Below are 14,929 nucleotides of genomic sequence, written 5' to 3' on the forward strand. Positions count from 1 at the left end.
CCCGTGCCGACTACAGCCACGCCCTTGTGCAGGCTCGTGGGATGCAGCCCTGAGCAAAACAGTACGCGTGTAGGTAGACATATGGCTCGTGTGGTCTAGGGTACGTGCCACGAAGGAAACCAAGCGGGAAGGAGGTCAGGAGGGAAGGGCGGAGAGCTGTCCTAGGATGGTAAAGGGAAGCGCCTCTGAAGAGGTGAACCGACGGCGGCGTGAAGCGAGGCAAGCCCGCAAGGGACATGGTGGAGGTACATTCTAGGCTGATGGAAGAGTGTCCAGGCCTTGAGGCAGGGATGAGTTTGGTGAGTTCCAGAAACAGAAGCAATGCCAGGTGGGCCTGGAGCGTAGACGTGTGCGGGCCAAAGCCTGGCCGCGTAGGCCCTTGTGGGCCTTCAAGGAGTTTGAATTTGATCCTAAGCGTGAAAGGAAGTAACTCGGTGAGTTTCGAGCAGGGGGGTTACCTGAGCTGTTTCTAAAGGATGGCTCCAGTTGCTTGGGGAGCCGGGAGGAGGCCCCTGCAGGGTGGACCATGAACAGGTGCGAGCAGAGGGCAGGGAGGAAACCGGCCAGAGGCATTACTCGTTCTGAAGGTAGAACCAACAGAGGGCAGGGAGATTGGCGGTCAGAGGGAAAGAGAGGCATCAAGCGTGACGTGCAGGTTTTCTGATCGAAACTGAGTTGAGTTGGCTGTGGTGCCGTTTAATGAGAAGGGGGAGGGTTGGCGGAGCTGGTTGGGGCAGGGGGAGAGCAAGGCTCCGTTTGGGCACGTGGCAGGACTGAAATGTCAGCTGTCCGCCGTGCACAAGTCAGGTGGGCCTCAGGTGCTCGGTTTGGGAGGTGGATCCGTGGGTGAGCTTGTAGAGTGTCTCAAGCCATGTGAATTACGGCCTCCTCTAGAGAACCCGGCGGGGGGGGGGTGTCCCTGATGGAGGCTGAGCCGCAAGAGGGACCAGTGCTTCGTGTCGGCAAAGCTGAGCGCCTCAGGACAGGAGGGGATGGCCGGCTGTGTGTCTGGTCAGGTTAAATCAACTGGGAAAAAAGACCTGACCTCCAGGGCTGGCAGGAGGCTAAGTCACCGGGGACCTCAGGCGGTGGGGGCAAGGCTGCGGGCTGGGTGGTCAGTGCTTGGCCACACTCAGGCTTGCCTGCGTCAGACACTTGGGGCGGGAAAGGAGGTGCTCATGGGTCCCACCCTAAACAGTGGGCACGTCAGCATTTTCTGAAGTTGTGTGATTCCGAAGAGGTGGCCATCTCCTGGGGCTTTCTTGAAGGGGCCTTGCCTGCCCACCCCAGGCCCCACCCGGGGCCGGGAGCAAACAAAGGAGGCAGGGATGTCTTGAAGGGTGAGGGTGTGCCTTGGAGAGGTGAGTCCTAGACCAGCCTAGCCCTGCTGTTTGTCAGGAGGTCCTGGTGAACGGCAGGCAGGTGCCAGCGGCCTATAAAGTACTTAAGCAGAAAATCGGGCAGCTTAATTTTCAGAGACCAGGTGTTTTGTTTTATATGGAAAAACCTCTGGTTTAGGAGCCTGTGGGGTGTATGCGGTGGGGGGCGGGGAACCCTTTCCGTTATGGTGCACGTGAGGCAGCACCTGGTCCCAGTGGGGTCGGGGGGCGCCTTTTCTGGGGTGGACGCGTCCTTAGGCACAGGCCTGTTTTAATTCAGTAACTAATAACCCAGGACCATGGAGCACAGGTGTGCCCCACGCAGCGTGTAGGTGCCACGGGCCCTGCGTCCCCCGCAGTGGTGCCCAGTGCTCTGGAGAGAGGCTCACCTGGCCCGGGGAGCCTGTGAATGCACCTGTGGAGCTGTCACGGTGCCCCAGATCCTGCACCAAGGTGAGCCGAGGGGCTTTCGGATCACAGAAGAAACAGGGCAGGGCCTGATGTCTGCGACTCTGGCCTCCAGGCTCTGCTCTGGCTTCTTCCTCTCTGCTCTCTGGGGCAGGGGGCCACTGTGGGTGAAGGAGTTTGTCCAGGGGTTCAGGGAAGGTAGGTGTGGGTTATGCACAAAGCATGGCCTTCCCTCGGCTCTGGGGTAGAGTTCCCGTCACCTGCAGGGACTGGGGGCTGCCTTGCTCCTGTTCTGCCTGCAGGGACATTTGTCGGGAGCGACCCTTGACTAGTGGTGTGGATGCTCCTCTAAGAAGTACGTTCATGGTGCTCATTTCGAATCTAACCTCTCTCTCTCTCTCCCTCCCTCCCTCCTTCCCCACTTGTCTCCCCCCCACTGCCCCGTTCCTCCTCTGCTTAGTTGGCTGGAGTTGTCTTCCTTGGAGTTGGACTGTGGGCATGGAGTGAAAAGGTAGGTGTCCATGTTACCAGGACGGTAAGCATCAGGGAGCCCGGACCAGGTTTGTTCAGCTTTAATTGTTGCTTCATCCAGACTCCTCCCCAATGAGCACTCCGGCACACGGTAGTGGCTTGCCCTGGGCCTGGCTCTGCGTCCCCGTGGTGGGGTCACTGCTGGGGGCCACGGCTGGGCTGGGCTGGTTGGGCTTTTGAGGTCCGCGAGTGTGGGGAGCCTGTTGTGCTGTTCCCAGAAGCCTCAGGTGGCCTGGGGGCTTGTGTGCAGCTGTGTCCAGGGCGGGCCTGGGGCCACCTCTGCTCCTGTCTGTGCCTCCGGGAGCCAGCAGGTCCCTGACCACAGTTGTGTTGATTCCTGTGTTCTTGTCCTTCTGAGGGCAGGGGCAGGGCTGTGTTACATGCCCCGTGGGTGCCCTGAGGGGTAGAGCCAGGTCCCTACACACCTGGGAACCTCCCGGCCCAGCCTGTGCAGGAGAGGTGAGGTGGGCAGACCAGGGTCTTCCTGTCCAGAAGGACAAGGGCTGGTGTGAGGAGCATGGGGCCAGGCAGGAGGTGGTGGGAATTACAGCATCCTCTTGGGCCTCAGGCACGGAACCTTCCTTTGCTTCCAGGAGAAGGAGGCGGGAGCACTAAAAGATCTACAGGTTTTCTTGCCATGGCCTTAGGAGGTGAATAAGGCCTGCCTTAGGGTTGGGGCATCTTCAAGGTAGCCTGTGAACCCCTAAAGGTCAGGGGCTGAAGTGCAATATCGCTTTGTCCTGCTGACCGTCTCTCAACCCTGTCCCTGCAAACCGTGACTCATAGCGCCACCGTGTGGCCATCTGAGCAGCAGCAGCTCCTCCAGCTGAGCCCCGAGCCGAGACCTGGGTGCCCCCGGGTGCCCCTGGGTGCCCGGACGGGTGGCTCCTCTCTCTTCCCTCCTTTGAACCCTACAGGACTGCTCTGTCCCTTTTGGTTCTCACCAGCCACACGGGACTGTATGTATTTAAATTAGTTAAAATGAAACCAGTTAAGGTTCCGTTCTTCAGTTCCACTCAGGTGCTCACTAGCACGGGGACCAGTGGCTACCATTAGGGACAGTGCGGGTGTAGAACACCTCCCATGATCACAAAGGGTCTTGTGGACGGCGCGGCCTTCGCCTGCCTTTGGTGGGCTTTTTCCACAAGAGTGTGCGCAGGATGGTGGGGTTCTCCAAGTGGCCTAAGCCGCCACATAGCCAGAGGCCAGGGTGAGGCTCTGGCCCCTAAGGTGCCTTGACCAGAGGCCTCAGGGGTCCCCAGGACCCCTTCCACTCCAGGCCTGGCATAGGCACCCTGCAGTCTACAAAAAAAGCTTGGAGTGTGCCTGGGGAGGGACTCACAGCCAAGGCGCAGCCCAGGATTGGTGCCTGTGAGGGCCCTGGAAGCCAAGGTGGGCAAAGATCAGGGGGCAGGGGCTGCGCTCTGTGCTCCGGCCTGGCTTTGAATGAGAGGATGGAGCCTCAGAGGACAGGTCCCTGTCCTTATTTTATCTTTGGATACAACCAAGCCCCCCTCCCCACGAGGCACCCTTGACTCCCTGAGGCTGATGCTGTCTCTGCCTCTTTCAGGGGGTGCTTTCTGACCTCACCAAAGTGACCCGGCTGCATGGGATCGACCCTGTGGTGCTGGTCCTGATGGTGGGCGTGGTGATGTTCACGCTGGGGTTCGCTGGCTGCGTGGGGGCCCTGCGAGAGAACATTTGCCTGCTCAAGTTTGTGAGTAGCCCCAGATCCAGGGGTGGGGGGGGGGGTCAGGGAGGTAGGGGTGAGGCCTTTGCTGGGCAGGCTTGTGAAAGCTTACGTGGTGGGGGGGGGTAGCTCTTGTGGGCCCCCGAGGCCCCGGCAGTGTGGGGAGGATGCAGCCCTTGTTGGTACCTTGCTTCCCACCGAATGGTAGGCCACGGGGAAGCTGTGGGCCAAGCTGGCTCCCCGGCCCTGGAGAAGCCGGGCCCCCCGGGGTTCAGCTCCCTGAGGGAAGGGGTGGCTGGGCAGCCAGCTCCTCGCCCCCTCCCCTGCGTCCTGTTTCCCTCAGAAGTTCCAGAAGTTTGAAACGAATTGTTTGTTTGCTACTCACCTTTGCCCTTCTTGGCTAAGATCAAAAGATGTTGCCAGTAAAGTTAGGAAATCGGTTCCCTCCTCCAGGGTGTGTAAATCTGTTGGGATGTGCGGTGCAGAATCCTTAATTTCCTGCCAGAACCGCCAATTACTAAGAGTTTGGTTTTATATTTAGATACAAATTCACATTGAAATGCATTCAGTTAAAATTAAATAGCACCTGGTGGGGAAAACACATAATCGTGTTTTGCAATATATTATTTGTGGAATTTATTAGATCAAGCCTTCTCTTCCCTGGGCTTAATTTAAAAAGCAAACACGTGGGTTTTTTTTTCCCTCATTTTTTTTTTCCTCCTCTTAAAAATATATTTAGTGCCTTCCTTCTCTGTGAGCGGTGATTGCGGTTTGGAGGGCCCTGTGTGTACACCCGTCTGTGTGTATGTGCGGGTGCTTTCCGTGTCCTTGACCTTCGGCTGCTGTGGCATGGCTGCTTACAGCGCAGGGTGACCGGTGATGGCAATGGTCGGGAGAACTCACGCACTGCTGGCCAGATGTCTGCCAGGTGGGGGGTGCGGGTGCGGTGGGCCCTTGCAGAAGAGCAGCACTGTTGTGCCCAGGGGCGCTGTGCTTCTGGAGAGGTCTTGCCACACACAGGGTGGGTAGTGGTAAAGAGCCCTGCCGGGGAACTCACGTGTCCCTCGTGAGCTGTGTATACTCAAGCAATCTACCTGCCTGGGTGACCCTCAGTTTCCTTTTCCTTAATGTGTGGGCGACGCATTAGATTTCTAGCAGCTTGGATGGTTGTGTGTGTGAGGAAAGTGGTCAGAGCCTGTGTCTGGGGCACAGCCCTAAAGGAGCCAATAGCCTGGTGCGGGGTAGGTTAACCATCCCTTACTGGGATGAGGCTTCCTTGTGGGGTAGGGGGGCTACATCACAGGAGAGGGGTGAGGCAGTGGCCTGGAGCTTTCTCGTCCTTTCCCTCCTCTCTTACCAGCACTGTCGTGATGTGGGTGGGGATGCATGTGTCCACTTAGAGCTGGGGCAGGGTTGCCGGCCAGGACCCAGGGATTCCTGGGGGCGCCAGCGCTGGTCTCCTGGATGTGGAGCCCACTCGCCTTGTGGCAGGCGTCGATCCTGGGTCCCGCGAGGTTTCCCCTGGCTGGAGGCTGCAGGTGTCATAACTCTCCATCGGGTTCTTGTCCTCGTGCAGTTCTGCGGCACCATCGTGCTCATCTTCTTCTTGGAGCTGGCCGTGGCCGTGCTGGCCTTCCTATTCCAGGACTGGGTGAGGGACCGGTTCCGGGAGTTCTTCGAGAGCAACATCAGATCCTACCGGGACGACATTGACCTGCAGAACCTCATTGACTCCCTTCAGAAAGCGGTAGGCACCCCTGCTCTGGGCGCCCTGGTAGAGCATGGGGGTCCCCAGTGGTGCCTGCTGCTCTGGGCACACGTGCCTGGCTAGTGGGAGGTGCGCCTCCCGGCTCTGGTCGGTTTAGCTTTGGCTGCTGGTGCCTGCGCACTGGCACAGGCGTGTTCGAAGTGTGTCTGCCCCCATCTGCAGGAGGCAGGCATCTAGCCGCCCTGGCGCCCTCCCCCAGGGGCCCAGGCCCCTCCGCCCTGGCCAGGTGGCTGCAGGCCCCCAAGCGCTGTGCGTACCCAGGGACGGGTCGTCCCCTCCCCTGGCGCGTGACTCACCGTCTGAGGCTATTCCTGTCCACTTCCTCCCCGGGACCTTTTCCCCTTCCTGTTGGAGAGGGCAGACCTGCCTGGAGGAAGCTTCCCCAGATGGCGAGGAATGTGACCTCCCTGGAATATGTCCCCAGGGGCCTGGCTCAGCCGTCCCAGGCCTTGGCCTTTACTGCAGCTGGCCTCGGTCCCCTGCGTGCGGCTGCACCTGGAGGCCTGGACCGCAGCGTCCCCGCCCCGGGGCACCGCTCCCCGCGTGTCTGATCCTCTGCGCGCTGCCGGAAAACCTCGTTTCCTCGGGGACTTCACATGGAACACTTTGGTTCTGAGAAGAAAATAATCAAGAAAGCATTAAAAATAACTGTGGTCTGCTCTCATGTTCCCTGAAACTTGTTTACCCTTCTGTCCTGTATCCCGGCATCTGGCAAAACCACGTCGGGGCCAGGGACCTTTCCCACGTTGGAATAGTGACCTGCATTCATCTGCGAAAGCCCCAGCCCCACCATTTCCGACCCTCCCTCCCCACCATCCCTACCGAGCCTCCCCATGCCGGTCCCCATTGGCACATGGCTTCCCTGGCCTTGGGGAGAGCCTTGGGGATGTGGGGGCGTGGCTGTGCTGTGGGGGCGTGGCCTGCAGTGGGTGGAGCCCGGCCGTGGGGGCGTGGCCTGCAGTGGGTGGAGCCCGGCCGTGGGGGCGTGGCCTGCAGCGGGTGGAGCCCGGCCGTGGGGGCGTGGCCTGCAGTGGGTGGAGCCCGGCCGTGGGGGCGTGGCCTGCAGTGGGTGGAGCCCGGCCGTGGGGGCGTGGCCTGCAGTGGGTGGAGCCCGGCCGTGGGGGCGTGGCCTGCAGCGGGTGGAGCCCGGCCGTGGGGGCGTGGCCTGCAGGGGGTGGAGAGCCCTGCTGCGGGGCGTGGCCTGCAGTGGGATGTGCCAGTTGGGTGGGGTTGCTTGGGCATGGGCGAGCCCGAGCTGTGTGATGTGCCCATGCAGTGGGGCGAACCCCCGCCACGTGGGCCTCATTGTTAGTGTTCTCCAGTGTCGTCCTTTCCTCTTGAAAAGAAATTCTGCAGGGGTATTCAGTAAATTGTGGAGACTCCTCATGCTGAAATATTCGGTATTCATTAAAGCAGCTGGAACCATGGCAGGGTAGACGGCCGGGGGAGACGGCATTTTATCTTAGAAATAAAAGAAGACAATCAGAAATCCTGGTTGTGTATTTGTTGTGATCACGGCCACAGCCGTGTCAGCAGTAAGGACACGTGTAAAAATGGGAGTCCACTCCTGGTCGGGGATGCCGTTGACCTCACACTGCTGTTTTCAGTGTGTTTGGATTCACAGTTTTTTGGACAAATGGCATTTCTCTTTGTAACTATACCAGATGATGGGGGTAGTGGGAAGGGGAGGGCAGGGACCCCAGGTTAGGGGGGCAGAGTAATGATTATGTTACTGTTCATTCAACTGCGACTGTTACGTCGCAGTTCTGTCCTTGGGGTCTAGCAGCTGTTTTCTGTAAAGAGATACATTAAGGGAACCAAGGTCAAGTTGGAAAGGTCTCTGGGAGGAAGACACTCACTGCCCACTGTCCTACGAGAGAACTGCATCAGAGGTCCTGTGTGGCCTCAGACGGGAGTGAGGAGTCCGCTCTGGGCTGAGGGGAGCGGAGGAAGGGGACGCTCCGGGGAGGCTCTGGACCGGAGTGCTGTGTCCTGGCGGAGCCAGTGCTGCGTGCTGGATCCAGGAGTGGTCATGGCTGAGGCTCCTGGTTTCCTTCTTTAAAGGCTACCTAGGTGACCACGCCCCACATCTCCGTGCATGCGGGAGGTCAGTGGGGGGCCCTGATTTGTCTGTGTGGTATGTGGGGCAGCGCTTAAACCTCGAATCCCTGATCCCCTGTGGGTGGTCACAGCCCTGGCTCTGAGCCAGAGTCCCCTGACAGCTCTTGGCTTTTGTGATCACAGAACCAGTGCTGTGGGGCCTATGGCCCTGAAGACTGGGACCTCAACGTCTACTTCAACTGCAGTGGTGCTAGCTACAGCCGCGAGAAGTGTGGGGTGCCCTTCTCCTGCTGTGTGCCGGACCCTGCGGTGAGTCGCCTGCCCGGGGCTCGCCGAGCAGTTTCTGGCTCTCTGAGCGCTCTGGGCTGCTTCTCTGCTCTGCTCTGCTCTGCTCTCTCTCCACCTACCACTGTTGGGCTCCTGCAGCTCCGAAATCCTATATGTATAAACCCCAGGCACATTTTTGCATGGCCTGCCCTGGCTCTAGTGTTCTGGGTGAAGCAGGGGAAGATTAGTAGGGTCCCTCCCTTGAGGGGCTCTGCCTCAGGGCACCTGAACGCAATGCTCTAAGTGTGGTGAGCCCTGGGACCCCTCTTCACTGTTCACTGGAGGAAATGGCCAGTGCACAGAAGCCCCCACTGGGGAGGTGGGGGTACTCTCCATCTGGGGGCGGGGGGGAGAAGTGTCTCCTTTCTTCTTCACCTGTTCTCATTTCCAGTCCATGGCCCAGGTCCCTGGGTTCCAGAAACAGGGCTCTTGGGATGACTTGCAAAGGAGCACTGAATGTTTGGCAGAACTGAGTCCTTTACAGCTCTTGTGCTCAGCTGTGCCTGGTACTGGGCCCTGGGGCTCTGGGCAGGCAGGGTGTAGCCACTGTCACACAGCTGACTCCCCAGCCCAGGAGAGGCTCGGGTTTGCTGTGGCTGCACAGCAGGCGCCCCGGGTCCCCACTGTGACCGTGAAGTATTAAGCCAGTAGAATTTACATCTCCCAGCACAGGCAAGGGCAGACTATGACCCATGCGCTGGACCCGGCCTGCTCTCTGTTTTTGTATGGTCTGTGAGCCAAAAATAGTTTCAGCCATTTTTAAGTGGTTGACAATCAGTGAAAAGAAGGATAATATTATGTGACAGGTGAAAATTTTATGAAATTTAAATTTCAGCATCCATAAACAAAGTTCTACTGAAATACGGCCACACGCATTCGTTTATGTATTGTCTGTGTCTCCTTTCATGCTACGAGAGCAGAGGTGAATGGTCGCTACATACACGGGCCTCCCTCACACACACAGTAGGCCACTTTGTCCTAGTCTGAAAGGTTAGTTGGCATTGGGATTAAAGGATATGAGCTTTAGTGGAATTTGAACAGGTGTTTGCTGATGTTCGGTTGGAACTTTTCTAGAGCCTTCTACCTGACTTCTTAAGAGAATGAGAACAAAGATGACCGTTTTTTCCTGCTTTTCTTACAGCAAAAAGTTGTGAACACACAGTGTGGCTATGATGTCAGGACCCAGGTGAGTGCATACGACTTGGAGCTCGTCAGGTTTATTCCCTGTGGTCCAACTTCCTGATTTAGCACAAGTGCAAATTGGAGTGGGTGAGACTAGGGGAGGTGCCATCTAAGCGGGGAGCGAGCTGAGTAGGAGCCGCTGGCAGTAAGACTCTGGGGAACAGTGATGGGGTGATTCCCAGCCCCGTGAACCGCAGTCACAAAATCTAGCAGTTGCTGCATTAGTGGAAAGAGGTCAGATGAGAGTTTGGGGAACAAAGGCTACATTTTTAATGGCTCCTTGGGGGGATCCCAGGAGGTGTCTATTCTATAGCAGTTCGGGATGAAGCTGCAGGAGCACATGGCTTGGTTTAGCCACCATATGGAGGTGGGGTGACAATAAGGAAGGAGATGGATCTTATGGTAGGAGAAAGGCTCAGTCCCCCAGGACTTTCTTCAGGCTGCAAGGGGCGTGGAGTGGAGAGAAGTGAGTACCCCCCACCCCACACACTGCTTGGTGGCCTTTAGTGGTATGAGTGACTACTGTTCTGAACGAGGGGACTTGGGGCATCTCCAGGTGCCCCTCCTGATGGCCATAGACACCAGGATATGTGCCTCCGGTTTGGGAGACCTGAAGCCCTTCTGTAGGGACCTCTGTCCGTTGCACAGGGGCGGGCCTGTACCAACCTCGGCCTTTCATTGTCGCTTGCATTAGATTCTAGGGCTGTCATAACCCAAGTCCCGCAGATTGTGGCTGAAACAACGAAAACGCTCCTCTGAACTTGAGGTTCGAAGGTCATCAGGGTGTTGGGAAGGTTAGTCCGAGGCCTCTCTCCTTGGCTTGTAGGTGACTGCCTTCTGTGTGTGTCCCCACATGGTTCTCCCTCTGTGTCTTGTGGGGTCCTGATCTCTTTCTTTAAGGACCCCAGTCATATTGGATTAGCACCCACCCTAATAATCTCATTTTAATTTGTTTGCCTCTTCTTTTCCATATATTTGTCGTTCTCTGATGGAGTTAGTTTGTTTAGCATCCATCCGTGTTGTTGCAAAGGGCAAGATTTCATTCTTTTTTTTATGGCAGAATACTATTCCACTGTACAAATATACCAAATTTCTTTTTTCTTTTTTTGCCGTATATCTAGGATTAGAGTTTGGTGTAGAGCCAGAATAATGGTTAGGGTTAGGGACGTTTTGAGTGTGTGTGCCTATTGTCTGGTGGTTCAGAGACCTCTCCAGAGGGAGAACTTGAGAGTTAGGGTTCTGGTTAGGGTTAGGGTTTGGGTATGTGCCTGGTATCCTGCAGTTTAGAGACCTCTGTAGAGGGGTGTTTTAGGGTTAGGGTTAAGGGTTGTATTACTTCTTTTAAACCCTGTCTCCAAGTGCAATCAGGTTCTAATGAATTGGGGGTTAGGACTGCGACATCTGAATTTTAGGGGGACCCAGTTCAGCCCCTAACCCCATTAAAACGGATTACTGTCCCATCAGTGTTGCCATGGGTGAGGCTGTATGTGGGCAGGTGGGGGTGAGGTGGGCCCTGTGTGCTGGAGGCACCTCCCCTGTGCCTACTGAGCCTCCGCTAGGGAGCAGGATCAGAAGGATCAGAAGTCCCGTTGGCTGAGGACTGTTCCTGCTGGCTCTGGAGCCCAGCTCAGCTGGGCAGGGGCCACACTCTGGGAAGCCACTCTTCCCTCCTTCCCCAGCCAACTGCTCTGACTCAGAATATGCTGAAGGCCCTTCTAGTTTTTCTCTTTAAAGGGGCATCTTCCTTCTCGGAGCCCCCAGGCCCCTCCCTGTCCTTCAGATGTGGGCTCAGGGCGTGTGCCAAACCAGTCCCCCTTTCCGTCTGGGGAGGGCCTCACAGGAGTGGGTAAAGACCACCGGCAGGGAGCCTTCGGGCAGGGTATGAGAGGTGGGTGGACACTGAGGCAGGTGGGTGGCAGGTGTCCTGAAGAGGTCGTCTGTCCTTGGCACCTGCCTTCCCGCACCCTGGCTCCCACCGAGCTTCCCCCTGCCAGCCTCAGGAGCCCTCTGGGGAGCCCGGGTGGGGACATCCTGCATGTCTTGGGCTCAGGTCGCTGTGTTGTTTCCCTGCAGCTGAAGAGCAAGTGGGACGAGTCCATCTTCACAAAAGGCTGCATCCAGGCGTTGGAGGGCTGGCTGCCGCGCAATATCTACATCGTGGCAGGCGTCTTCATCGCCATCTCCCTGCTACAGGTTCGTCCCCCCTGCCCTTCATGGCTTTCTTTGTCCTTGGGGTTCACACCTGTGTGTTTGAACCAGATTTCAAATGTGGGAGGACTGGTGGCCAAACAGTGGGTTGGCTGGCTGGTGGCTGCCAGGAGAACTGGGGGGGTGGGGGGTGGAGGCAAGAACTCGGCACGTCAGAGAAACCAGGAGGTGTCCGGGGTGCTCAGGGCTTCGGAGGAGAAGCTGGCAGTGCCCAGGCAGCCTCTGGGACAGCTGCCGCCACTGCATGGAAAGTGCATTGTTTAGCTGTTCTGTTGCCGTGTAAAGGGGGCCTGGTGTGGCCGCGGTGCCGCCAGCCATCCCTGCACCCCTTCCTCCTTGGCCCCTCGGTGTGTGTTGAGTGATCTCAGATGGAGGCTTAGACACAGAAGCATCTCGAAAAGGAAAGAACTAATTTACTTGCCAAATGGGCAATCAGACTTCAGAAGGGCTGGCTCATCAAATATAAACCGCAACTGGAATTTAAAGGGGAAATAAAAAAAGCCAATTTCCTAAGGTTTCTGAGTTCATGTTAGTCTGTTCCTGGTAGAGAAACCGTCTTCCCACGTGATGATTCTGGTCACCGAGGTCAGACGGCAGGCAGCACAGCTAAAATCAGGGAGGACCTGGTTTTTATGGTGGAAACCAGGTTTACAGGAAACATCAAGATTTATTATTTTATATCAAAACCAGTCAGGTGACCCTGCTATTTTTTCAGGTACGTGGTATTGACGTGTCTGGTCCTGTTGGAGGCCGGGCTTCTGTGCTGCCTGCCGTTTGCCCCAAACTTCTAGGCCCCACGGATATAGCAAAACAGGCCCCAGGACTTGCTGTTTCCTGGTGGGTGGGTGTTGTCTTGGCGTCGACCCAGTCATCCTCTCTGTGCCGGGTCCTCAGTCTCTGCAGTGCGGGCCTGGGGCTGCTGTGCAGCGCGGGGTGTCCTGCACACCTCGGGCTCTGCGCCTGCCCTCTCCTGCGGGCCCCACCACTGATAGGCTCTGCTGGCTTTGGTTTCAGATATTTGGCATCTTCCTGGCGAAGACCTTGATCTCGGACATTGAGGCGGTGAAGGCAGGCCATCACTTCTGAGGAAGAGAAGTGAGCAAGCAGAGCTGAGCCGTGCCGTGGAGGCCAGAGCCCGTCGCTGTTGTCAACTGGACATCCAGAGGGTGAGAAGTGGATGCACCGAGCCAGAGCCAGCACCTGTCTTCGGCATCAGCGTGACATGACCTCTCTGTTTCTGTTTGCTGCTGCTGAAGACTGAGGAGCCCCCTCTTACCTGCACAGACTTGTGATGGGGACCACTACCCCCCCACTCGGGGTCTACCCAGAGACAGAGAACATGTCTTTAAGTGAGGGTGGCGACCCTGGGGGACAGAGGCTCCCCTGGCTGTGAAAAGGGCCTGACTCAGTTCTCCCGGAGACTAAGTGTGTCTGCAGGGCACCCAGGCCTCCCCACTCGTGTCATCGGGTCATCGGTGCTGCCCCGGAGGGCAGCCACATCTGCTGTGAGCGGGACATGGGGGGGTGGCCCAGCAGACATGGACAAGGCTCGTCACAGCAGCAGCTGGGCGCTGCCTGGAGTCGGGCAGGGGAAGGGGCACAAGTGGACCATGGCACTGGGGCCTGTGGTGTCTGCACAAGTCGGGGAGTGTTTGCAGGATCCTCAGCCATGTTCAAGTGAGCCTGAGCCATGTGTGGACTGGTGCCACGGAGTGCCTCCTCTGCTGCCCCTCCCAGGGCAAGAACTGCCTCCACTCCACAGCATTATGCCCCGATGGCCCGGGGATGGGGAGCACGGGCAGGGTTCTCCTCTGAGAGTCGGCGCTCCCTTTCTTAAAGCGTGTAAATAGTTTATTTATAGGGATAAGAATGTTCTCACACCATTTCTTCATTTCCTCTGGCCTCCCCTGCAAGCAGCCTTACACGGGGTCTGGGACTGAAGCCATCCCTTTCAGTTCCCTCAAGTGTCTCAAGAACCAACCCCATCAACTTCTCCTTTTCATCCCTAACAACCCGGGTGCCCATACACGCTCCCTCTTCCCCTGTGCACCCCGGCTCACATGCATCCACTCCCCTCCCCAGCTTGGCCTCACTGTCTTCTGGTCTTGGTGCTACTGAAACCGTCACCCGGAACTTGAATCCTGACACACACACCCCTTCTCCCCCATCCCCCGGCAAGGCCAGGGAGCCCCAGCCAGAGGCGGCCAGCCCGGAACCTTCGACCAGGGCTCCCGTCGAGGCCATGTGCTAAGGGCCGCTGGCCGGCCTGGCATTTGCCTCTCCCTGGAGAGTGAAACTGCAGCCCCGCCCCTGTGTGGAGCCGCAGGCCCCAGCCTGCAGCCGTGTAGGAGCTCGGGATAGTGTTGATTTTTTTTTTTTTGCTAACTTTTGTGAAGGCCTCCCTCCACTGTCCCCAATGAGGATACCTGCCGTGACCATGTCCACCCCTCCTGGCAGGGCTATCCTGGGGCTTGCTCTTGGAAATGAAGTCTGTCTTACGTACTGAATGGTCCCCCTCCACCCCCGCCACCCCCGACCTCCCCGCTAGGGATAGCTGGGATGTTTGTGCATCTTTGGCTGGGCTACTTTCTAATGCTTTTCTGGATCTCGTACCAGTTCTGTCCTCATCGTTCAGGGATTGAGTGCTACCTTCACTTACTTGCTGACGTGTACATGCTAGTATGGTGTATACTGGTGGGTGTTTGTTGATGATGTTATGAGTTTTTGTTTTTTTACAATTTTCTCTGTAGAATAGAGGAAGAAGAATGCTTGTGTTTTCATGAAGTGAGATGCTTTTCTTTGACTGCCAAACTCTTTTATGGAATATATCTTTATATTAATGCTGTCGTCTCGGTGGTTTTTGTCTCGAGTGCCATCAGGATGGCATTAGGCATCGCAGTGGGAAACCCGGCTGCCAAGGGAACCAGGGGATTGGATGTCGCTAGACATGACAGGACGGTGGATGGCAAAGGCAATCTGTGGTTGGCACAGTCTGAAATAACTGTCATCAAGTGATTGTCTTTTATTTTATTTATTTTATTTTTTTAAGTGATTGTCTTTTAGATTCTGTGTGCCACTTTCAATTTTCCTTTGAATGGAGGTTACGACTGGAACAAGTGGGTTTGTGGGTTATGCCCAGCTAGGAGCATGAAGCAAACGTTGACTTTGTAGGCCAGAGGAAAAGCATTAGGCTACCTCTGTTCAGCCCCGGGCAGTCCGATCCAGCCAAGAGAGCTTGGGGACACTGGGTGGGAATCTGGGCCTGCTGCTCACGAGTGTGGCCTGGACCTACTGTCCCGTCTGTGAAGGGTTAGTGGCCTTGCCCACCTTGCCATGTACCTCTGACCCATCCTGCCCCGGGGAGATGGTGGCACA

At 56.9% G+C, this 14,929-nt stretch overlaps 1 protein-coding gene across 4 annotated transcripts in view; it reads left to right on the plus strand.

Annotated features, from left to right (window-relative positions):
• The window catches only part of TSPAN14 (tetraspanin 14), a 55,183-nt gene extending 40,789 nt beyond the window's left edge, over positions 1 to 14,394 (plus strand). For all 4 annotated transcript variants that reach the window (XM_038534486.1, XM_038534485.1, XM_038534488.1 and 1 more), the window contains 7 exons: positions 2,248 to 2,298; positions 3,889 to 4,035; positions 5,585 to 5,755; positions 8,021 to 8,146; positions 9,306 to 9,350; positions 11,420 to 11,539; positions 12,569 to 14,394. In XM_038534486.1, the coding sequence (XP_038390414.1) occupies positions 2,248 to 2,298; positions 3,889 to 4,035; positions 5,585 to 5,755; positions 8,021 to 8,146; positions 9,306 to 9,350; positions 11,420 to 11,539; positions 12,569 to 12,640 (732 nt within the window). In that variant the 3' untranslated portion in view covers positions 12,641 to 14,394. The remainder of the gene's footprint in view (positions 1 to 2,247; positions 2,299 to 3,888; positions 4,036 to 5,584; positions 5,756 to 8,020; positions 8,147 to 9,305; positions 9,351 to 11,419; positions 11,540 to 12,568) is intronic.
• Positions 14,395 to 14,929: the final 535 nt, after the last annotated feature.

This window comes from Canis lupus, chromosome 4 (genome assembly GCF_011100685.1).
Source record: "Canis lupus familiaris isolate Mischka breed German Shepherd chromosome 4, alternate assembly UU_Cfam_GSD_1.0, whole genome shotgun sequence".
NCBI lineage: Eukaryota > Metazoa > Chordata > Mammalia > Carnivora > Canidae > Canis > Canis lupus.